The following is a 23,932-nucleotide window of genomic DNA, read 5'->3' as shown; positions in this document are numbered from 1 at the left end:
TTGCCCTCCCCCAGTTTCCCATTGCAGGATAGCGATGTGTTGCGGGCAGTTTATGAAACTTATACCTATACTTCTGAACTACTTTCACTTCAATTTCCATTTAAGTAACGTACTTTTTGCTCGATGGTTATTTTTAAAAAAAATTTATATTGCACAGTTGGTTGTTTGTCCTTTGTTGTATGTGGTCTTTTATTGATTCTATGGCGTTTTTTGGAATTTCTGCGAATGCCGGCAAGAAAATTAATCTCGGGATGTGTAAATTTACTTTGACTTTTGATCCACTATCCGGTTCTCCAGCCTGGTTCCGCTCGGCCTCCAGCAACTCCGGGACTGCGACGGTCGGCCCGCCCTCCAGCTCCCCGGCGGCCGGGAGTTGTTGCGTTGCTTTTCGCTCGGCCACCCACCACCGCCGCCGCTGCCGCTCGGATCCGCGGATCCGCCGCCCGGTGAGTGTCCGAGGGTCCCTGGGAGGGGAGGGGAGAGGGACGGGGACGCCGCTGCTGCCGCCGCCGCCGATTACCTGCCCGACCCTCGCTTTGTCGTTAGGCCCGCGGCCCTGCTCCTCTTCTCTCACAGCCGCCCCCGGCGGTCCCGAGGCCTCCGGCTCCCCGCTCCGTCAGTGAGGTGGATGCCCGATCCCGACCCGACCCGACCCTCTCACGCTCGTCCGTCAGTGAGGTGATTGCTCGATCCCCACCCATAGGTGCTCCCGACCCTCCTTTATCCTCACCCATCGGTGAGAAGCGGCTGTTCGACCCCCCTCCCACCCGTAGGTGCTCTTCACCCTCTCCCGCCTGTGGGCACTCGAACCCCCCCACCCTCCACTCAGAAGTGCTCTCGATCCTACCACACCGCCTAGTTCCAGAGAGTAGTGGATACCCAATCCCCACCCAAGGTGTTCTCGAGTCTCTTCCCTCCCTTGTCCTTCGGAGCAGTGGGTGCCCGATACCCTCACCTGAAGGTGCTCCCGACCCCCTCCCCCCCCCTAGACACCAGTGAACAGTTGGGGCTTTATCCCCTCCCATAGATATTCCCAACCCCCCCCCCCGCCCATCAAAGCAGTGGGTGGCTGGCCCCCCACTTCCACCCAATATGAACCCCCCACACACAGACGCCCACTCACCAGTGTCCAGTAACCACCCCCTCATCACCACCCAGAGGTAGCCGCAAGCCTTTCACCCGGTGAGCAGTGGGCGCACAGGCCCCTCACCCACCCAATCACCATGGAGCAGTGGTGCCCAAACCCCCCCTCCCACTCACAGACACCCAGGGGTGCTCTCACATCCATCCACCCCACCTGCTCACTGGCTGCTCCCCTTCCGTGTATTACCAAGGACGCCCTCAAATTTCTGCAGATGTATTGTGGGGACCATTCTGACTGGCTGCATCATCGTCTGGTACTGGGGAGGGGGCACTGCATAGGATGGAAATAAACTGTAGAAAGTTATAAACTTAGTAACTTCCATCCTAGAAACCAGCATCGAGAACATCCTGAAAGGCGGTTCCTCAGAAAGGCAGGACCCCATCACCCAGTACGTGCCTTGTCCTCATTACTACCATCGGGGAAGAGGTGCAGGAGCCTGAAGGCATACACTCAGGAACAGCTTCTTGCCCCCGTCATCCGATTCCTCAATGGACATTGAACCCATAAACACTACTTCAGTAGTTTTCTCTTTTTGCACTGCCTCGTATTTAATTGAACTTTTTTAATATATATATTTATCACTGTAATTTATGTTTTTTAAATTTATGTATTGCCATGTACTGCTGTGCAAAGCAACACATTTCACAACAGCGATATCAAACCTGATTCCTGTCCCACACCCAGTTACCAGAGCGCAACAGGTGACCCACACCCAAAGGTGGCACCGTCTGCCCTCCACTCCACTCACGCAGAGGCAGTGGGTTCCTACGCCCAAAGGTGGCACCGTCTGCCCTCCACTCCACTCACGCAGAGGCAGTGGGTTCCTACGCCCAAAGGTGGCACCGTCTGCCCTCCACTCCACTCACGCAGAGGCAGTGGGTTCCTACGCCCAAAGGTGGCACCGTCTGCCCTCCACTCCACTCACGCAGAGGCAGTGGGTTCCTACGCCCAAAGGTGGCACCGTCTGCCCTCCACTCCACTCACGCAGAGGCAGTGGGTTCCTACGCCCAAAGGTGGCACCGTCTGCCCTCCACTCCACTCACGCAGAGGCAGTGGGTTCCTACGCCCAAAGGTGGCACCGTCTGCTCTCCACTCCACTCACGCAGAGGCAGTGGGTTCCTACGCCCAAAGGTGGCACCGTCAGCTCTCCACTCCACTCACGCAGAGGCAGTGGGTTCCTACGCCCAAAGGTGGCACCGTCAGCTCTCCACTCCACTCACGCAGAGGCAGTGGGTTCCTATGCCCAAAGGTGGCACTGTCTGCCCTCCACTCCACTCACGCAGAGGCAGTGGGTTCCTATGCTAAACGTTCTCATATAAAACACTGAGATTAATCTTCTTGAAACCGTTAACAGTAAATACAAATGGAAAATAATGTTTAAAATTAATAAATAAGCAATAAATGTCAGGAAAATTAGACGAAAAATCCTTGAAAGTGAGTCTATGAGCTGTGGGAACATTTCAGTGATGGTGCAAGTGAAGTTCTCCCCTCTTGTTCAAAGCCTGATGGTTGAGGGGTAATAACTGTTCCTGAACCTGGAGGTGTGGGTCCTGAGGCTCTTGTACCTCCTGCCTGATGGCAGCAGTGAGAAGAGAGCATGGCCTGGGTGGTGAGGGTCCCTGATGATGGATGGTGCTTTCCTACGACAGACTCCATGTAGATGTGCTCAGTGGTGGGGAGGGCTTTGCCTGTGATGGACTGGGCCGTATCCACTACTTTCTGTAGGATTTTCTGTTCAAGGACATTGGAGTTTCCGTACCAGGCCATCATGCAGCCAGTCAGCAAACTAATCACCGCCTATCAGCTGTGGCTGCTCTCACACACGGGTGCTCGCCTCTCCCACCCATAGTTAACCCCAAGGTGTACCCTATCCCGAACACCCAGCCCCAGGGTGAAGGCCTGACCCTGTTCGTGGTTGGTGCCGGTGTGGGGGAAGATGGAGTATCTGTCCTGTTTTTGACCTTGTCCAACCGATCGCCTGTAATCTAAGCACCTCTCTTATGCCTCCCTGCCATTGCCTACCTGCCCACCCAATTACAGTGGATTCCAATTAATTCGGGGACACAGTATATTTTGGCCCAATTAACTGGCTGCCCCAATTAGCCGAAGTTTCATGGAAAGGTATAAAAAAGAGAAGCTACAGTTTAACTGAAATTCAGAATAAATTAGCAAAGTGGTTAGCATAAGGCTTTACAGTACCAGTGACCTGAGTTCAATTCCCACCACTACCTGTAAGGAGTTTATACTTTCTCCTTGTGACAGCATGGGTTTCCTCCATGTGCTCCAGTTTCCTCCCATTCCAAATCTGTTACTTGGCCATTAGGCTGGAGTAAAATCAGGGGATCTAAGATCTGGAAGGGCCTATTTCACGCCATCTCTCAGTAGATAAACAAATACACACATAAATAAAACTACCAATGCTATGACAGTCTATAAAACTGTGTATTAAGTTCCTAATAGTTACCGAAGGAATTCATCCAGTCTACGCAATGAACAAAATCAAGCGGACTGCCTTCATACGATCCTTTCGACGGCTACATCCTCCAAATCCTAATTTTCATTTCAACATTCAAGGTGATTGTCATAGTTCCTAACTTGTTAAAGTAGTGAAATGGGTTTCATTTTCTCCTCCGGCCATCTCCAAGCCTGAATGCTTGAAACCACAGTGAACAAAACGGTTCTGAATTGTCTTACTGTTTATTTCTCACCAACTAGCAGTGACAGAAATCTCTGCTTTTTGAACACAAACACAGATAACTGACATTGTTTAAAAACTGCTGTAGGTGTGGTGCAGTGTAACGGCCACACAAGTACACAGGACTGACACTAGTTAGAAATTGTTTGGCAACAGCCTCCTGCCCACAGCCTGGTGTCCAGAAAGAATAAACATAGGGAATCCAGGCTAGTTTCCTATTAGTTTTTGTTCTTTAAGAGTTGTCCGAAATAACAGCTGCCCTGATTAAATGATGGCTGAAGTAACTGTATCTCCAACCAAGTTGTGCATCACTTTTAAAATTCCTCACCTTTGTATATAAACCCCTCCGTCAACATCCGTTTTCTGAACCCTCAGTTCAAATGTCAGACAGAGCTCTAGAATTCTCTCCCTAATCCCTCCCTGCAAAGTCATGAGGGCATAGGGACGGTCTTTTCCCCAGGTTGGGGAAGGAAGAACAAGGGCAGAGGTGAAAGGGGGAATCTGAGGGTCAGCGCTTTCACCTGAGGATGCTGGGTCAGAGGGACGAGAAAGTGGTTGAGGGAGCTACGTCCAGCCCCTTGATGGATGGCCAACCAGGACATGCTCCCTTCCCGCTGGTGCCATCAGGAAGAAGGTACAGGAGCTTCAGGGTCCCACCACCAAGTTCAGCAATGGTTATTATTCCTCAAACATCAGGCTCTTGAACCAATGGGGATAACTTCACCCACCTGCAACACAAAACTGATTCCTCAAACTATGGATGTACCTTAAGGACTCTACCACTTGTATTTGCGTTCTTTAGACCATAAGACATAGGAACAGAATTAGGCCGTCTGGCCCGTCGAGTCTGATCTGCTATTCAATCATGGCTGATTCTAATTTTTATCTCTTCCTCAACCCCAGTTCCCGGCCTTCTCTCCATAACCTTTGATGCCATGTCCAATCAAGAATTTATCAATCTCTGCCTTAAGTACACCCAATGACCTGGCCTCCACAGCTGTATGTGGCAACAAATTCACCATGCTGCATCTCTGTTTTGAAAGGGCGCCTCTCTATCCTGAGGCTGTGCCCTTTTGTCCTAGACTCTCCCACCATGGGAAACATCCTTTCCACATCTACTCTGTCTAGGCTTTTCAACATTTGAAAGGTTTCAATGAGATCCCCCCCGCCCCCATCCTTCTGAATTCCAGCAAGTACAGACGCAGAGCCATCAAATGTTTCTTGTATAATACCCCTTTCAATCCTGGAATCATCTTTGTGAACCTCCTCTGGACCCTCTCCAATACCAGCACATCTTTTCTAAGATGAGGGGCCCAAAACTGTTCACAATACTCAAGGTGAGGCCTCACCAGCACCTTATAAAACGTCAGCATCACATCCTTACTCTTGTATTCTAGATCTCTTGAATGAATGCTAGCATGGCATTTGCCTTCCTCACCACTGACTCAACCTGCAAGTTAACCTTCTGCGTGTTCTACACAAGGACACCCAAGTCCCTCTGCATCTCAGATTCCTGGATTTTCTCCCTGTTTAGAAATTAGTCCGCATGTTTATTTCTACTACCAAAGTGTAAGACCATGCATTTTCCAACATTGTATTTCATTTGCCACTTTCTTGCCCATTCTCCAAATCTGTCCAAGTCCTTCTGCAGCCTACCTGTTTCCTCAACACTACCTGCCCCTCCACCAATCTTAATATCATCTACAAACTTGGCAACAAAGCCGTCTAATCGATCATTGAAATCATTTATATACAGCATAAAAAGAAGTGTCCCAACACCGACCCCGGTGGAACAGCACTAGTCACTGGCAGCCAAATAGAAAAGGATGTTTTTATTCCCACTCACTGCCTCCTACCAATCAGCCAATGCTCGAACCATTTTAGGAACTTTCCTGTAATACCCTAACTTAGTAAGCAGTCACATGGGTGGCACCTTGTCAAAGGCCTTCTGAAAGTCCAAATATCTACATCTACTGCATCCTCTTTGTCTATCCTACTTGTAATCTCTTCAAAGAACTCCGAACAGGTTCGTTGAGCAGGATTTTTCCTGAAGGAAACTACACTGACTTTGTACTATCTTGTCCTGTGTCACCAAGTACTGCATCACTTCATCCTTAACAATTGACTCCGACATTTTCCCAACCACTGAAGTCAGGCTAACTGGTCAGTAACTTGCTTTCTTAAAGAGTGGAGTGACATTTGCAGTTTTCCAGTTCTCTGGCACCATGCCAGAGTCCAATAATTTTTGAAAGCTCATTTTTAATGCCACCACAATCTCTAACACTACATCTTTCAGAACCCTAGGGGGCAGTTCCTCTGGTCTGGGTGACTTATGTACCTTTAGATCTTTCAGCTTCACCTTCTCTCTTGTAATAGCAACTGCACCCACTTCTCTTCCTTCGCACACAACATCAGGCATACTGTTAGTGTCTTCCACAGTGAGGACTGATGCAAAATACTCATTTAATTCCTCAGCCATTTCCTTGTCCCCCGTTATTATCACTCTCGTTTCTCTTTTATTTTTAACATACTTGAAAAAACTTTTACTGTCCACTTTGATATTTGCTAGCTTGCTTTCATATTTCATCTTTTCCCTTCTAATGGTTTTTTTAGTTGTTTACTGTAGTTTTTTTAGAAACTTCCCAATCCTCTACCTTCCCACTAATGTTTGCTTTGTTGTATGCCCTTTCTTTTGCTTTTACAATGGCTTTGCCTTCCCTTGTCAGCCATGGTTGCACTATTTTACTATTTGAGTATTTCTTCACTTTTGGAATACACATGTCTGCACTTTCCTCATTTTTCCCAGAAACACACGCCATTGCTGCTCTGCTGACATCCCTGCCAGCAGCTCCTTCCAATTTACTTTGGCCAGCTCCTCTCTCACACCACTGTACTTTCCCTTACTCCATTGAAATACTGCTACATCAGACTTCACTTTCTCCGTATCAAAATTTCAAGTTGAACACAATCATATTGTGATCACTCGTTACTAAGGGTTATTTTACCTTAAGTTCCCTAATCGTCTCTGGTTCATTATATAACACCCAATCCAGTACAGCTGATCCCCTAGTAGGCTCAACGACAAACTGCTCTAAAAAGCCATCACATAGACATTCAACAAACTCACTCTCTTGCGATCCATTTCCAACCTGATTTTCCCAATTGACCTGCATGCTGAAATCTCCCACGACAACCATAACATTGCCCTTTTGACTCGCCTTTTCTATTTCCTGTTGTAACCTGTGGTCCACCTCCCAGCCACTGTTGGGAGGCCTGCATATAACTGCCATCAATGTCCTTTTACCCTGTATATTACCCTAATAATATACAGTTATTTATTAGTATTATTTTCTTCTGTTTGTCTTTTGTATGTTGGTTGTCCATCTCTTGTATGCAGTCTTTCATTAATTCTATTTGTGTTACTTTCTATTCACTGTGAATGCCCAAAACAAAATAAACTCCTGGTAGTAAATAGTGACATATACAATATGTACTTTGATAATAAATTTTGAACTTTGGAAACAGTTGGGCAGGAACATGGATAATTGCTTGAGGAGGAGTTTATTTAGCTTGGAGCAGAGATGAGGGGGAATTTCTTTTGCTAGAAGGTAGAGGATGTGTGGAATTTATTGCTGCAGCTGGCTATGGTGCCCAGGCCATTGGATATATTGATAGGCTCTTGATTAGTAATGTGTCTAAGGTGTCGAGGAGAATGGGGTTGAAAGGGAATATAAATCAGTTACAATCGAACCATAGAGCAGACTTGATGGGCTGAATGGCCTAATTGTGTTCTTGTGATATTATGAGCAGAAAGGTTTTGCAGGGAAATGGGAGGGGGCGTGACATTGATCGGTTGGTCCAAAGGACCTTTTTCTGTGCCGTTGGCCCACAAGAGGTGACAGTGTGCAGTGGAGTTCCATGTCATTGGACACTGTGGCTCTTATTGCTCAAAGGAAGAGGAACTAAAGTAGGCCACTTATCTCTTTGAGTTTGTCGTGTCCCTCTGCAGAATCATATCTGCTTCTGCCTCTTTCATCTACACTCCTCCCATTCTGGGTGCTGTGGAGGCGTAGTGGTTAGCGCAATGGTATTACAGCTCGGGGCATCAGAGTTCAGAGTTCAGCCCCGGCATCTTCTGGAAAGAGTTTGTATATCTTGAAATTAAAAGAAATTTTTTTTTGAAATGAAATGAAACATAACAAAAGCACCATTTTCAACGATGATTTCGTAAAACAAACTTAAATAATAAAATCCTCCCCGTAGAAGCATGGGTTTCCTCTGCATGCTCTGGTTTCCCCTCTCAGTCCAAAGATGTGCCAGTTAGTAGGTTAATTGTCCCGTGATAAGGCTGGGGTTAAATGGCTGGTGGTACAGCTCAAAAGGCTGGAGGGTGCTGTTCTGCACTGTATCTCTAAATAAAGCTGGTTTCCTTACATGAAGACAGATAAACTGGCTTTAGAGGCGGTCAGTTTCAAAGATGAGGGGATGAGCCTATGAGGAGAGACTGAGTCGCCTGGGGCTTTCAGGAGGCAGAGGGGATCTTGTACATACATATGAAAGGGATGGATAAGATGGAGGCAGGAAAGTTGTCTCCACTGGTGGGTGAGATACAATTAGGGTTCATAGCCTCAAGATTTGATTAAGGATTAGCTATGTTTGTCACGTATACATTGAAATATCCAGTGAAATACGTCCAATTGATTCAGCAAGGATTATGCTCGACAGTACACAAGTGTTGCCATGCTTCCAGTTCCAACATAGCATATCCACATCACAATAATCCTAACCCTGAGGAATCCGGAGCACCTGGAGAGGAATGGCAAGGTCACAGGTTGAACGTTCAAACTCCTTACAGGGAAGCCACTGTTGGTGTTGTAAAACATTACTCTAACCACTATGCTCTTGTGCCAGTTCAGGAAAATAGATGCAAGATGGAGATGAGGAGAAACTGCTTTTCCCAGAGAGCAGTGAGTCTGGAATTCTCAGCCTGGGAAGGCAGTAAAGGTACCTTATTAAATTTATTTAAGATAGATTTAGAGGGATTTTTGTACAGCAGGGGATTTAAGGATTCTGGGGAAAAGGGCAGTAGGTGGAGTTGAGTTCACGGCCAAATCAGCCATGGTCTTCTTGGATGGCAGATCAGGCATGATGGGTCCGATGGCCGACTCCTGCAACTAGTCATTATGTCCTTTGTTCTTCTTAATTGTCTTTAATTACAAGGCATGTAGAGTGGGCTGCTGTCCAGGATACTGCAAGCTATTATAAAAGCTGTCAGTTGTTAGACGGTGCCTGGAGAAACTATTCACCTCCCTTTGGAAGTTTTCATGTTTTATTGTTTTACAACATTCAATCACAGTGGATTTAATTTGGCTTTTCTTACTCTGGTCAACAGAAAAAGACTTTCGTGTCAAAGTGAAAACAGATCTCTACAAAGTGATCTAAATTAATTATAAATATAAAACACAAAGTAATTGATTGCGTAAGCATTCGCCCCCCCCCCCCTTAATATGGCACACCAGATCATCACTGGTGAGCAAATTGCTTTTAGAAGTCACATAATTGGTTAAATGGAGATTTTTTTTGGAGACCTGTGTGCAGTCAAAGTGTTTCAATGGATTGTCATAAAAATACACCTGTATCTGGAAGGTCCAACTACTGGTGAGTCAGAGTCCTGGCAAAACTACACCACAAAGACAAAAGAACACTCCAAGCAACTCTGCAAAAAGATTATTGAAAAGCACAAGTCAGGAGATAGATACAAGGAAATTTCCAAGTCACTCAATACTTCGAGTACAGTTAAGTCAATCATCAAGAAATGGAAAGAATATGACACAGCTGTAATTCTGCCTAGAAGAAGTCACCCTCAAAACTGAGTGACCGTGCAAGAAGGGGACTAGTGAGGGAGGTCACCAAGAGACCTTTGACAACTCTGGAGGCGTTACAAGCTTCACTGGCTGAGATGGGAGAGATTGCATGTATAACAATTGTTGCCCGCATGCTTCACCTGTCACAGCTTTATGGGAGAGTAGCAAAGAGAAAGCCACTGTTGGGAAAACGGCACATGAAATCTTAGCTAGAGTTTGCTAGAAGGCATCTTGCTGTGGGGATGCTTCACTGCAGCAGGCCCTGGAAGGGTTGTGAAGATGGAGGGTAAAACACATGCAGCAAAATACAGGGAAATCCTGGAGGAAAACCGATGCAGTCTGCAACTTGGGAGATTTGTCTTCCAGCAAGGCAATGACCTCAAGCATAAAGCCAAAACTAGACAGGAATGACTTAAAAACAACAAAGTTAATGTCCTGGAGTGGCCAAGTTAGAGTCTAGACCTCTATCCAATTGAGAATTTGTGGCCGGACTTGAAAAGGCTGTTCATTCACAATCCCTATGCAATCTGACAGAGCGTGTGCAGTTTTGTAAAGAAGAATGGGGAAAGATTGCAGTTTCCAGATGTGCAAAGCTAATAGAGACCTGTCCACACAGGCTCAAGGCTGTAATTGCTGCCAAAGGTGCATCTACTAAATACTGAGTTGAAGTGATGGATACTTATGCAAACAATTTATTTTTGAGTTTTATGTTTGTAATTCGGTCACTTTGTAGAGATGTTTTCACTTTGACACAAAAGAGTAATTTTCCATTCATCCGTGTCAAAAAATGACAAATTAATCCACTGTTACTCAATATTGTTAGACAATAAAACATGAGAACTTCTAAGGAGGGTGAGTACTTTTTATAGGCACTGTATATTGCTAGGGGAATTGGGAAGTTATGCCTCATTTAGACGAGGCTGTGATGAGACCAGATCTCACGTGCTGCATTCAATGTAGATCCCTGTGGGTAAGGAAACATGCTGATCTGTCAAAATTTTGGCTTCCTCCAGTTCTGATGAAGGCTCTTGACTGAAATGCTGACTGTTTCTTCCCCTCTACAGATGCTGACTGACCTCCAGCATATTGTCTGGATTTCCAGCATCTGCAGAATCTCATGTTTATGGTTTGTTGCAGCAGTGAAATGTCTTTGAGTGATGTTTAAATCTGTTTGATGGGAGTTGAGTGAGACCCCTCTCACTGCTCCCCTCAGTGATCTCTGCTGTCCTCTGACTCTTCGACCATGAAGTCGACTCAAGCTTGACCTTATTTCCCACCTGCAAACTTACTGACTGACTGTTACGCTGCTGGTGTTTTGGGCAGCGATGAAGGTCCTCCATCTCTAGTGGTGTTCGGGGCTTCCTTCATCCAGTGGGTTTCATTGCTGTCCACCATGCATGTACTGGGAGGAGACTCAGGAATACCATCACATTCAGACGTAGGAGGATTCTTCGTTGCAGTTTCGTTAACAGCCTTAAGACATAGGAACATAATGAGGCCATTCAGCCCATCAGCTCTGCTCTGCCGTTCCATCATGGCTGACCCTGGATCCCACTCAACCCCATACACCTGCCTTCTCGCCATATCCTTTCATGCACTGACTGATCAGGAAACTATCAACTTCTGCCTTAAATACACTCATGGACTTGGCTCCACTGCAGTCTTTCACAGATTTACTACTCTTTGGCTAAAAATATTCCTCCTCACCTCTGTTCTCAAGGGTTTCTCCTCAATTTTGAGGCTGTGCCCTCTAGTTCTGGATACCTCCACTACAGGAAACATCCTCTCCACATCTACCCTATCTAGTCCTTTCAACATTCCATAGGTTTCAGTGAGGTCCCCATGCATTCTTCTAAATTCCAGTGAGTACAGACCCAAAGTTGCCAAACACTCCTCATATGTTAACTCCTTCATTCCCGGAATCATCCTTCTCTCGACTCTCTCCAGTGACAATACATCCTTTCTGAGATAAGGGGCCCAAAACTGTTGACAATACTCCCGTGTGGCCTGACTAGTGTTTTATAAAGCCTCAGCATTATCTCCTTGTTTTTATATTATATTCCCCTTGAAATAAATGACAACATTGTGTTGCCCTTCTTTGCCACAGGCTCAACCTGTAAATTAACCTTCTGGGAGTCTTGCACGAGGACTCCTAAGTCCCTCTGCACCTCTGATGTTTGGACCTTCTCCCCATTTAGATAATAATCCACACGATTATTCCTTTTACCAGAATGCATTATCATACATTTCCCAACTCTGTATTCCATCTACCACTTTTTTCCCCATTCTTCCAATTTGTCAAAGTCCTGCTGCAATCGCATTGCTTCATTAGCATTATCTACCCCTCCACCTATCTTCATATCATCCACAAACTTTGTCACAAAGGCATCAATTCCATTATCCAAGTCATTGACAAACAATGTGAAAAGCACCAATCCCAATACTGACCCCTGAGGAATCACTACTAGTCACTGGCAGCCAACCAGAAAACGCCCCTTTTATTCCCACTCGCTCTCCTTTTGCCTGTCAGCCATTCCTCTGTCGGTGCTAGTATCTTTCCACTAATACCGACATCCATGCAGAATATGACCCTTCTACAACCACTTTTTGCCTTCTTTGGGCAAGCCAATCCTGGATCCACAAAGCAGTGTCCCCTTGAATCCCATACCTCCTTACTTTCTCAATAAGCCTAGCATGGGGTACTTTATCAAATGCCTTGCTGAGTGATTATGCAGGAAGTTTGAAGTTTATAACTCATCTCCTTCTAACTTAGGCCACAAATATCAATCACCCCTACTGTGGACACTTCCTGGAGGTCCAAGATCCATGACCGCTGGACTAAGTGTATAAATGTAGGAGGGGACTATGTTGAAAAATAAATGTGCTAGGTTTTCTAACATTGACTCCTTCTACCTTAGGCCACGAACTTATCAATCACCCCCATATACACTACATCTACTGTTCTACCTTCATCAGTGTGTTTAGTCACATCCTCAAAAAATTTAGTCAAGCTCTAGAGCACGACCTGTCTTTGACAAAACCATGCCGACTATTCCTCATCATATTGTGCCACTCCAAATGTTCATGAATCCTGCCTTTCAGGATATTTTCCATCAACTTACCAACTACTGAAGTAAGACTCACTGGTCTATAATTTCCTGGGCTATCTCTACTCCCTTTCTTGATTAATGGAACAACATTTTGATTAATGGAACAATTTGAACAAGTTAGGTCTTTATTCTTTGGAGCGTAGAAGGTTGAGGGGGGACTTGATAGAGGTATTTAAAATTATGAGGGGGATAGATGGAGTTAACATGGATAGGCTTTTTCCATTGAGAGTAGGGGAGATTCAAACAAGAGGACATGAGTTGAGTTAGGGGGCAAAAGTTTAGGGGTAACACGAGGGGGAACTTCTTTACTCAGAGAGTGGTAGCTGTGTGGAACGAGCTTCCAGTAGAAGTGGTAGAGGCAGGTTCGATATTGTCATTTAAAAAAAAATTGGATAGGTACATGGACAGGAAAGGAGTAGAGGGTTATGGGCTGAGTGCAGGTCTGTGGGGCTAGGTGAGTGTAAGTGTTCAGCACAGACTAGAAGGGCCGAGATGGCCTGTTTCTGCACTGTAATTGTTATATGGTTATATCTGCAACCCTCCAATCCTCTGGAACCTCTCCTGTCCCCATTGATGATGCAAAGATCATTGCCGAAGGCTCAGCAATCTCCTCCCTTACCTCCCACAGTAGCCTGGGGTACATCTCGTCCAGTCCCAGTGACTTATTCAGATTGATGCTTTCCAAAAGCTCCAGCACATCCTCTTTCTTAATATCTACATGCTCAAGCTTTTCAGTCTGCTGTAAGTCATCACTACAATTGCCTTCTGAAAATCCAAGCAAATAACATCCACTGCCTTTCCTTTGGCCACCCTACTTGTTACTCCCTCGAAGAACTCGGGCAAGATTTCCCTTTACAGAAACCATGCTGACTTTGGCTTATTTCATCATCAGTTTCCAAGTACCTCAAAACCTCATCCTATCATTAATAATAGACTCCAACACTTTAAGAACCACTGAGGTTAAGCTAACTGGCCTGTAATTTCCTTTCTTTAGCCTTCCACCCTTCTTGAAGAGTGGAGTGACAGTTGCGATCTTCTGGTTGTCCAGGACCCGTTAAGTTCATCCGCCATTTGTTTGTCCCCCATTAGTACCTCACCAGCATCGTTTTCCAATGGTCCAGTATCAACTCTCACCTCCCTTTTACTCTTTAAACAACTGAAAACCAGTCAGATTTGACCAGTCAGGATTGTTAGTCTTGAGCCTGAACTCAGTGTCTGGCCTCCTCCCTTTGGCAAGGGTGACTCTACCAAGAGCCAAAGCACACAGCCCTGGCTCCAGCCAACTGGGTCATTGAGACACACAAGTCGCCAAATCGTGACAAGGTTTGGTCCCCACCACCCACCTTCTTCTGGTTTCTTCCCCTCTGCTTTCCAGTCGTGATGAAGGATCTCAGCTGGAAACGTTGACTGATTATTCCCCTCCAAAGATTCTGTTAGACCTGCTGAGTTCCTCCAGCATTTTGTGACCAGGGGAGGTTTGCTTGTAAGTCAAGCTTGCATCCTGTTGTACCTAGACAGGGTATAAGTGCCTTGAAAATGAGCACTTAGTGCGTACAGAATCAGAGTCAGGTTTAATATCACTGGTATATGTCGTAAACATTGTTTTGTGGCAGCACTACATTGAAATACATAATAATAAATAATAAAATAAGAAATATGTTTTTGATTTAAGTAAGTTGTGAAAAAAGCAAAAAACAGCAAGGGCACGCATCAGGTGTAAACTTAAACTGAGGTGGGTGGTAAGTTATATGGGACATCCACATAATGATATTGTAATAAGAGCGAGGCATAGTAGTGTACTGCTGTACAGTGCTAGCAATTGGCGTTCAGTTCCTGCCGCTGTCTGTAAGGAGTTTGTATGTTCTGCCCGTGACCGGATTTCTTCCGGGTGCTCTGGTTTCCTCCCACATTCCAAAGACATTTGGGTTAGGGTTAATGGCAAGCCAGAAGCATGGCATCGCTTGTGGTCGGCCCCAGCACAATCGTCGTACTGTGTTGGCCATCCCATTTCACTATGTTTCCGTATACATGTGACAAATAAAGCTAATCTTGATCTTCTTTCTTTAACATTTGATTGAAACGTTCTCAGCAATGTTTAGAAGGTAGTGGAGCAGAGGGGATTTCTTCTTGTGGCAGAATCTGCAACAAGGAGGCCACTGTTCAACACATTCCAAACTGAGATGAGGTGATTGTGTTCACTGTCAGGTGGTCATTTGACCTGCAACAATCTCTGAAAGCAGAGTCTGTGAGTATGAAGGCAGAGGTAGAGCTGGGAATGCATCTGAGGTTACATTCAGACCGGTCGTCATCCTACTTCGAGGCTTTCCTTTGGTCGGGGTTGACCATGCGTGTTATGTCCTAGCTGTCTGCGTTTGATTCGTGAGCCAGAACGCAAGCCAGGGCAGTATGATGAGGAGCAAGCAGTTCCCCCTCCCCACACAGGAACGGCAGAGACCAATACAGTTTGGCAGGAGTTGCCAGTCAGTATTGAGCTCCCAGTATGACTGCTTCAGAGACTCCAGCTGTGGAATTTTCCTTGAGGTTTACTCCTGAAGTCTTCCTCAAGAGTGGGTGTAGCTACGGGGCAGCAGAAGTTTTCCTTCTCTTTGATGAGCTGCCAGCCACAGCTGATGAGCCCAAGTGTCTGGTTTTAAGGCACCTGTAACCCACCTCCTATCAGTAGGAAATGAAGGCCAGGAGATGATATTGGTTGTCAGGGGCTATTTGAGACACACGCCATCGGGAGCTTACCCCCACTAACATGCCTGGCTAAGACAACCTTAAGGAACTATCCTGCTAAGTAGCAGAATATGTTTGAAGGGCTGAGTGGCCTACGGTGTATGTTCAGTGTGCTCTGCAGGGTGGACAATCCCAAGGTTTCGCTGCCCTCTGAAAGCAATGCCGACCTTTCCCGATCAGCCTGTCTGCAGTCTGCAAGTCTAGGACGTGTATCTGGGATGGAGGCCTAATGCAGAACTATACAAAAAGTGCAGGTATAATCAAGGAAAGGTTCTTTTAAGGGCAAAAAAAGTTATTCCAATTGAAGTTAGAGACAGAATCAATGCTTCAAAGTGGAGACATCCATCGTTCACAACCCCTATCAACCCATGCCTCTCAATTCTGCATTGCAGTGTACTGCTGACGCAAAACAGGAGGAGAGTGTTTAGTGTAAATTGGCTCACTTTGTGGGCCGAATGGCCTGTTCAGTGCTGTGCTGTTCTATAAACTCCTCTTAAATGTTGGAATGGACACCAAATACACACTCACACCATCCTCTGAGTGAAGAAGCTCCCCCTCATGTTCCCCTTAAGTATTTCACCTTTCACTCTTCTAGTTGTAGCCTCGCCTAACCTCGGGTGAAAAAGCCTGCTTACATTTACCCTATTGGATAGCCCTCATAATTTTGAATTCCTCTATAAAATCTCCCCTCATCCTCCTATGCTCCAGCGAATAAAATCCTAATTCAGGTCCTCAACTCCTGGCTCCATCTTGTAAATTTTTTTCTGTACACTTTCAATCATATTTCCACGTTCAGTTTTAATCTAAATCTTGCTGAATCTTTTCATGACCTTCCTCACCATCCTCAATTCAGACAAGTTTTGTGTTGTCTGCAAACCAGCCCACCAACATAGTAGACCAGCCCACCAGCACAGACAGAACAGACAGACCAGCCCACCAGCAGAGACAACAGACTGACCAGCCCACCAGCACAGACAGAACAGACAGACCAGCCCACCAGCACAGACAGAACAGACAGACCAGCCCACCAGCAGAGACAGAACAGACAGACCAGCCCACCAGCACAGACAGAACAGACAGACCAGCCCATCAGCAGAGACAGAACAGACAGACCAGCCCACCAGCACAGACAGAACAGACAGACCAGCCCACCAGCACAGACAGACCAGCCCACCAGCACAGACAGAACAGACAGACCAGCCCACCAGCACAGACAGAACAGACAGACCAGTCCATCAGCACAGACAGAACAGACAGACCAGCCCACCAGCACAGACAGAACAGACAGACCAGCCCACCAGCACAGACAGAACAGACAGACCAGCCCACCAGCACAGACAGAACAGACAGACCAGCCCACCTGCATAGACAATATTAGACGGTAACACATAGGTGCTGAATTAGGCCGTTTGGCCCATTGATATTTAATATGGATTTTGTGATATTGGGATATTGAATCTATCAACATTCTACATCCCTTTATCTTCCGGATTGTCCTACTATGATTGATCTTGTAAAGCAGGGGGTCCCAACTTGCATGGACCAATACCATTAAGCAAGGAGTTCAGTGGACCCCAGGTTGGGAACCACTGTTCTAAAGTATACAACATCCAAAGCCTGACCCTCATGAGTCATCTTTATCACCTGCTCAACAAAAACTCTCAAGTTTGTAAGATATTTGAGGTATTCATTGTCTTTCACTGAGATCACCTCTGTTTCTACTAGATCCTAAGTAGAAGAAGCCTGATCTACTCCATCCCTCCTCATAGAAACATAGAAAATAGGTGCAGGAGTAGGCCATTCGACCCTTAGACCCTGCACCGCCATTCAGTATGATCATGGCTGATCATCCAACTCAAAACCCTGTACCTGCTTTCTCTCCATACCCCCGATCCCTTTAGCCACAAGGGCCATATCTAACTTCCTCTTCAATATAGCCAATGAACCGGCCTCAACTGTTTCCTGTGGCAGAGAATTCCACAGATTCACCACTCTCTGTGTGAAGAAGTTTTTCCTCATCTCGGTCCTAAAAGGCTTCCCCTTTATCCTTAAATTGTGACCCCTCGTTCTGGACTTCCCCAACATCGGAAACAATCTTCCTGCATCTAGCCTGTCCGATCCCTTTAGAATTTTATACGTTTCAATAAGATCCCCCCTCAATCTTCTAAATTCCAGTGAGTATAAGCCTAGTCGATCCAGTCTTTCTTCATATGAAAGTCCTGCCATCCCAGGAATCAATCTGGTGAACCTTCTCTGTACTCCCTCCATGGCAAGAATGTCTTTCCTCAGATTAGGGACCAAAACTGCACACAATACTCTAGGTGCGGTCTCACCAAGGCCTTGTACAACTGCAGTAGAACTTCCCTGCTCCTGTACTCAAATCCTTTTGCTATGAATGCCAACATACCATTTGCCTTTTTCACCGCCTGCTGTACCTGCATGCCCACCTTCAATGACTGGTGTACAATGACACCCAGGTTTCGTTGCACCTCCCCTTTTCCTAATCGGCCACCATTCAGATAATAATCTGTTTTCCTGTTCTTGCAACCAAAGTGGATAACCTCACATTTATCCACATTAAATTGCATCTGCCATGAATTTGCCTACTCACCTAACCTATCCAAGTCACCCTGCATCCTCTCAGCATCCTCCTCACAGCTAACACCGCTGCCCAGCTTCGTGTCATCCGCAAACTTGGAGATGCTGCATTTAATTCCCTCGTCTAAATCATTAATATATATTGTAAACAACTGGGGTCCCAGCACTGAGCCTTGCGGTACCCCACTAGTCACTGCCTGCCATTCTGAAAAGATCCCGTTTACTCCCACTCTTTGCTTCCTGTCTGCCAACCAATTCTCTATCCACATCAATACCATACCTCCAATACCAAGTGCTTTAAGTTTGCACACTAATCTCCTGTGTGGGACCTTGTCAAAAGCCTTTTGAAAATCTAAATATACCACATCCACTGGCTCTCCCCTACTAGTTACATCTTCAAAGAATTCTGTAAGATTCGTCAGACATGATTTTCCTTTCACAAATCCATGCTGACTTTGTCCGATGATTTCACCTCTTTCCAAATGTGCTGTTATCACATCTTTGATAACCGACTCTAGCATTTTCCCCACCACTGATGTCAGACTAACCGGTCTATAATTCCCCGGTTTCTCTCTCCCTCCTTTTTTAAAAGGATCTCATGTGACAGATCGGCCACATCGCAGGGACCAGTCTGGTGAATCTGCACGGTACTCGCTCAGTAGTTAACAAATACTTTTACCGAGGTAAGGACACTAAATTATGTGGTGGTTTACACCAACAGTGTGAACATAAATTATGACACTCCAGCTTGAAGGCATCAACATCAATTTCTCTAACCTCTCGTAACTTCTGCCACCTCTCCCTTCTCTCTTTTTCCCTTCTCCATTCTAGCTCCCCTCTCACCCCTTCTCCTCACTTGCCCATCACCTCCTTCTGGCTCCCTTCTCTTCCCATGTCCACTCTTCCTCCCCTATTAGATTCCTTCTTCTCCACCACTTTACCTCTCACCTCCCAGCTTTTTACTTCATCCCCCTCTGTATGCCACACACCCACTTTCCCCCTCATGAGGTCTCACCTACCACCATCCAGCTTGTACCCTTCCTCCCCCCCACCACCTTTTTCTGGCTTTTTCCCGTTCCTTTCCAGTCCTGGTGAAGGGTCTCGGCCCGAAACATCCCCTCCATATATGCTGCCTGACCTGCTGAGTCAATATGGTGTTTTATGTGTGATTTTTGTATTGTGCAGAAAGGAATGCATGCATGTGCTTAGAGTGTGGGCAGATCAGGGCATGTGCACAAATGCATGGTGTGTGTGTTGTTGTTAAATACGGGAGCTGAAAGTTGGAAATATGAAAGTCTTCATTCACAGAGCAAACCTCCAATAGAGAGTCCAGAGAATCTCTCCATGACATGACATTTCACACAGGTACGCTTAAACACTTCAACTGTTCTCTAAATGGAGAGAAACTCAAAAATCCAAGGTGCAAAAGGCCTTCACCTTTTGGCCCGAGACCCTTCATCAGAACTGCATGTGTTGCTTGGATTTCCAGCATCTGCAGACGTTCTCTTGTTTGAGGTCAGCTTACAGGCTGGGTCAGTGGTATGGAAGACAAATCCAATGTTAGTACTCGTTTTGAGATAACTAGAATATAAAAGTAAGTATGAGATGTAAGGCTTTATAATTCATTGGTCAGACTGCACTTAGAGCATTGTGAGTAGTTTTGGGTCACTTATTATGAAAGGCTGAGCTGGCACTGTAGAGGGTCCAGAGGAGGTTCACGAGAATGATTCCAGGAATGAAAAGGTTAACGTATGAAGGGTGTTTGTTGGACCTAGGTCTGGTGTTCAGAAGAATGAGGGGGGAGGGTCTCAGCTGACAATAAACATCTAACTACAGTTTCACAGTTTTGTTTGCTGTCATCACCTACAGGACTGAACATTAACATTTGGAATGTACTCAGGTTAATTTACTGAATTACCTGTTTACAATGTAGCACATCCCAACTAGCAGAGTTCAAAGTACAAAATAAAATTTATTATCAAAGTATGTATCACTGAATTATGGCTGAAAAATTATAGCCGGCAGCTTAATGTCCAAGGATACTCACTGTACCGAAAGGATAGGCAGGACAGCAGAGGGGGCAGCATTGCACTGTTGGAATTAAATCATTAGAAAGAAGTGTTGAATCATTGTGCATAGAGCTAAGGAACTGCAAGAGTAAAAAGATCCTGTTGAGAGTTGTGCACTGACCCCCAGGTAGTAATAAGGATATGGCCTACAAGGGGAGATAGAAAACCCATGCCAGAAGGGCAATGTTACAATGGTTTTTGGGGACTTCAATATACAATAGATTGGAAAAATCAGGTTGGTGCTGGATCCCAAGAAGGGAAATTTCTAGTGCCTAAGAGATGGCTTTATAGAGCAGCTCATAGTTGAGCCCACTTGAGGAAACGAATCTCAGGGTTGTATATGGTGACATATACTGTACTTACTGCAGATTCCCAGCAGCTGCACAATGTTCATTTATTTATACAGAGTGGAACAGGCCCTTCGGCCCAACAAGTCGCAGCACCCGTTTAACCCCAGCCTAATCACAGGGCAATTTACAATGACCAGGTAACCTACCAACAGTGGACTGTGGGAGGAAACCGGAGCACCAGGAGGAAACCCACACTGTCACGGGGAGAACACACAGACTCCTTACAGAACACCGAGCTGCGAATGCCGCGAGCTGTAATCACGTTGTGCTAATCGCTACAGTACCGCGGCGCCCCGTTGCGTTTACACTAATGTCTGTCTCTACTTTGTGTCTCTCCCTTGCCCCCCGGCAGCTGCTGCCCTGGCTATGGCCTCGGACGACGTGGTGCGCTTCCACTTTCCCAACCACGAGGTGTCGATCCTGCAGCGGATGAACCAGCTGCGGATGGAGGAGCGGTTCTGCGACGTGACCATCGTGGCGGAGCGGCTGCGGTTCCCGGGGCACCGGGTGGTCCTGGCTGCCTGCTCCCCGTTCCTGCGGGACCAATTCCACATGAACCCCTCCCGGGAGGTGGAGGTCTTCCCCATGACCGGAGCGCAGACTGTGCAGCGCTTGCTGCTCTCCTGTTACACTGGCACGCTGGAGTTCCCCTTTGGCGACATCCTCGACTACCTGACAGCGGCCAGCTGCCTGCAGATGGAGCACGTGGTGGAGAAGTGCCGCCAGTCGCTCTCGCCGCGGATCGGACCCCGCCTGCCGCCCCCACCGCCGGGCCCCAGCCCGGGTCTGGGAGGGGACGAGTCAGGCCCGGACCGGGACCGCGACCCAGACCAGGAGCGGCCCTGCACTCCGCAGATCGCCAGCTCCTCTGAGCGTGACGGGCCTTGGGCCGAGGCGGGCGAGTCGGTGAAGCTGGAGCAGGAGCAGCAGCAGGAGCCACTGCCCAGGCCCAGGCCTCGGCCCCGACCGCCTGCTGCCTCCTTCGGCCAGGCCGATGACCTGCGCATCCGCAAGGTGGAGTCGCTGGCCGACTGCATGGCGCCCGGGTCAGGAGAGGGCCCGGAGCCTGACCAGCGCATCCACTCAACGGTGGGCGGAGGAGGAGCAGGGAGCGGCAGCGGGAGCCACGACTACCCAGAGACTGGCGGCGCGCCCTACGACATGTCCGAGGTCCTCATCTCGGACGATTTCCCCGAGGAGGACTACGAGAGCTCAGCCAGCGAGGACTGCCGCAGCGGCTTCTACAGGGGCCCCGAGGACCCGGCCTCACACCCGCTGCGGCCCGATGGCCCCGAGGGCCCCGGGGCCGAGCCCGTCCGCTGCTCCGAGTGCGCGGCTGTCTTTGAGCAGCGGGAGCACCTGGCCGCCCACATGGTGACACACCGACTCTACATGTGCCTGCTCTGTGGCAAGGTCTTCAAGAAGAACGCGCGCCTGGCGCAGCACATCAACGTTCACACCGGCTTCAAGCCGTACTGCTGCGCCGTCTGCGGCCGCACCTTCACGCAGAAGCGCTCGCTAAAGGACCACATGAACGTGCACAACGGCGACGCGCCCCACTGCTGCAACTACTGCGACATGCGTTTCACCCACTACAGCACCCTGCGTGTCCACCTGCGCGACCAGCACGGCAAGACCACCACCCGTAACCTGGAGAACCGGCCGGCTGAGATCAGCATGGTGTTACCTTAGAGCTCAGCTCCCTCCCCCATCCAAAATTCCTCACCCCCTTCCCAGCTTACAACCACTCCCTCCTCACCCTGACCCCCCATACTCCTCCGTTACCCTTGTGCACACCTCATTAGCCTCACAACTGTACTGCTCCCAGTTGTCCCCTCCCCTACCCTTCTCCTTTGTCCTCCTCTTTCCCTCTTTTGCCTCAATGTACTTAATCTCACTCCCACCCTCTAAGACCCCTCTCTCCTTCCTCGCCCACCCACAACCCTCCCCTCCTCCTCAGACACCTCCTGCCTCATTCCTTACCCTCTCCCTGCCCCCTTCCCTCACCCACTCCCCACCCCCTTCCCTCACCCTCTCCCCACCCCTTCCCTCACCCACTCCCCTCCCCCTTCCCTCACCCACTCCCCTCCCCCTTCCCTCACCCTCTCCCCGCCCCTTACCTCACCCACTCCCCACCCCCTTCCCTCACCCTCTCCCCACCCCTTGCCTCACCGTCTCCCCGCCCCCTTTCCTCACCCTCTCCCCGCCCCCTTACCTCACCCTCTCCCCGCCCCCTTCCCTCACCCTCTCCCCTTCCCACCACCCTTTCACCCGCCCCTTACCTCACCCACTCCCCACCCCCTTCCCTCACCCTCTCCCCCGCCCCCTTCGCTCACCCACTCCCCGCCCCCTTCCCACACCCTCTCCACACCCCCTTACCTCACCCTCTCCTCCACCCCCTTCCCTCACCCTCTCCCCCGCCCCCTTCCCACCACCCTTTCCCTAACCCTCTGCTGATGGCCATCGTTTGGCTTCTGTGCTCTGTTGGCCTGGCTGGAGGCGGGGCTCCGGTTGTTATTTTGGTCAGCCTATGGGCAGGATTTGCATTGATCTGTAATCTATATTTTTATTCTTAGAGAAAAAGAAATAATAATTTGAGATTTTAAAAGGAAAGTTTCTGACCATCATTATTTAAGAACTCTTTGCAGTGAGGGCAATTTGTTTGGGGGAGTGTGCTTTTTTGGGGGGGTCTAGTGCTCTGTTTGGAGGGATTGTGTTTTATTTGGGGTGGGTGTTTTATTAGAGAGAGGGTATTTTATTAAGGGGGAGGGTGTTTTATTGGGGGATGGTGTTTGGAGGGATGGTGCTTTATTAGAAGGCTGGTTTAAATTTGGGGGTAGTGCTCTGGAGGGAGTTTTTAAAGAGAGAGTGTTTTATATGGAGTAGGGTGTTTTGGGGAGGGGATTTTAGTTCGGAGGCTGTTTTATTTGGGGAGGCATTTTATTTGGGGTGGGGGTTAGTGCTCTGTTAGGGAGGGTCTTTGATTTTGAGGAAGGGTGTTTTATTTCTGGGGAGGGTGTTTTATTTGGAGAGAAGGTGTTCTATTGGGGAGGATGTTTGTTTTATTTGTACAGAAGGTGTTCTGTTGGGGGAGGGTGTTTTATTTGGAGAGAAGGTGTTCTATTGGGGGGAGGGTGTTTGTTTTATTTGGAGAGAAGGTGTTCTATTGCGGGGAGGATGTTTGTTTTATTTGGACAGAAGGTGTTGTATTCGGGGGAGGTGTTTGTTTTATTTGGACAGTAGGTGTTCTATTGGGGGGAGGGTGTTTGTTTTATTTGGAAGAAGGTGTTCTATTGGGGGAGGGTGTTTTATTTGGACAGAAGTTGTTCTATTGGGGGAGGGTGTTTTATTTGGAAGAAGGTG

At 47.6% G+C, this 23,932-nt stretch overlaps 1 protein-coding gene across 8 annotated transcripts; it reads left to right on the top strand.

The window, feature by feature from the left end:
- The first annotated feature begins 236 nt into the window (after positions 1-236).
- On the top strand, positions 237-22,615 carry LOC140719235 (zinc finger and BTB domain-containing protein 26-like). 8 transcript variants are annotated; one of them, XM_073033699.1, is made up of 4 exons: positions 237-446; positions 3,595-3,718; positions 8,751-8,843; positions 20,922-22,615. In XM_073033699.1, the coding sequence occupies exons 1-4, from the start codon at positions 252-254 to the stop codon at positions 22,259-22,261; spliced, it is 1,752 nt and encodes a 583-aa protein (XP_072889800.1). In that variant the 5' UTR covers positions 237-251; the 3' UTR covers positions 22,262-22,615. The 8 variants fall into 8 exon arrangements, with proteins under 8 accessions (XP_072889800.1, XP_072889810.1, XP_072889863.1 ...); XM_073033709.1 differs by lacking the exon at positions 8,751-8,843 and having other exon boundaries at positions 20,922-22,614; XM_073033762.1 differs by lacking the exons at positions 3,595-3,718; positions 8,751-8,843 and adding an exon at positions 1,472-1,532 and having other exon boundaries at positions 324-446; positions 20,922-22,609.
- Positions 22,616-23,932: the final 1,317 nt, after the last annotated feature.

Source organism: Hemitrygon akajei, chromosome 2, assembly GCF_048418815.1.
Source record: "Hemitrygon akajei chromosome 2, sHemAka1.3, whole genome shotgun sequence".
NCBI classification, from domain to species: domain Eukaryota; kingdom Metazoa; phylum Chordata; class Chondrichthyes; order Myliobatiformes; family Dasyatidae; genus Hemitrygon; species Hemitrygon akajei.
Note: the sequence above shows the minus strand (reverse complement) of the source record. Positions and strands in the feature narration are given on the sequence as shown.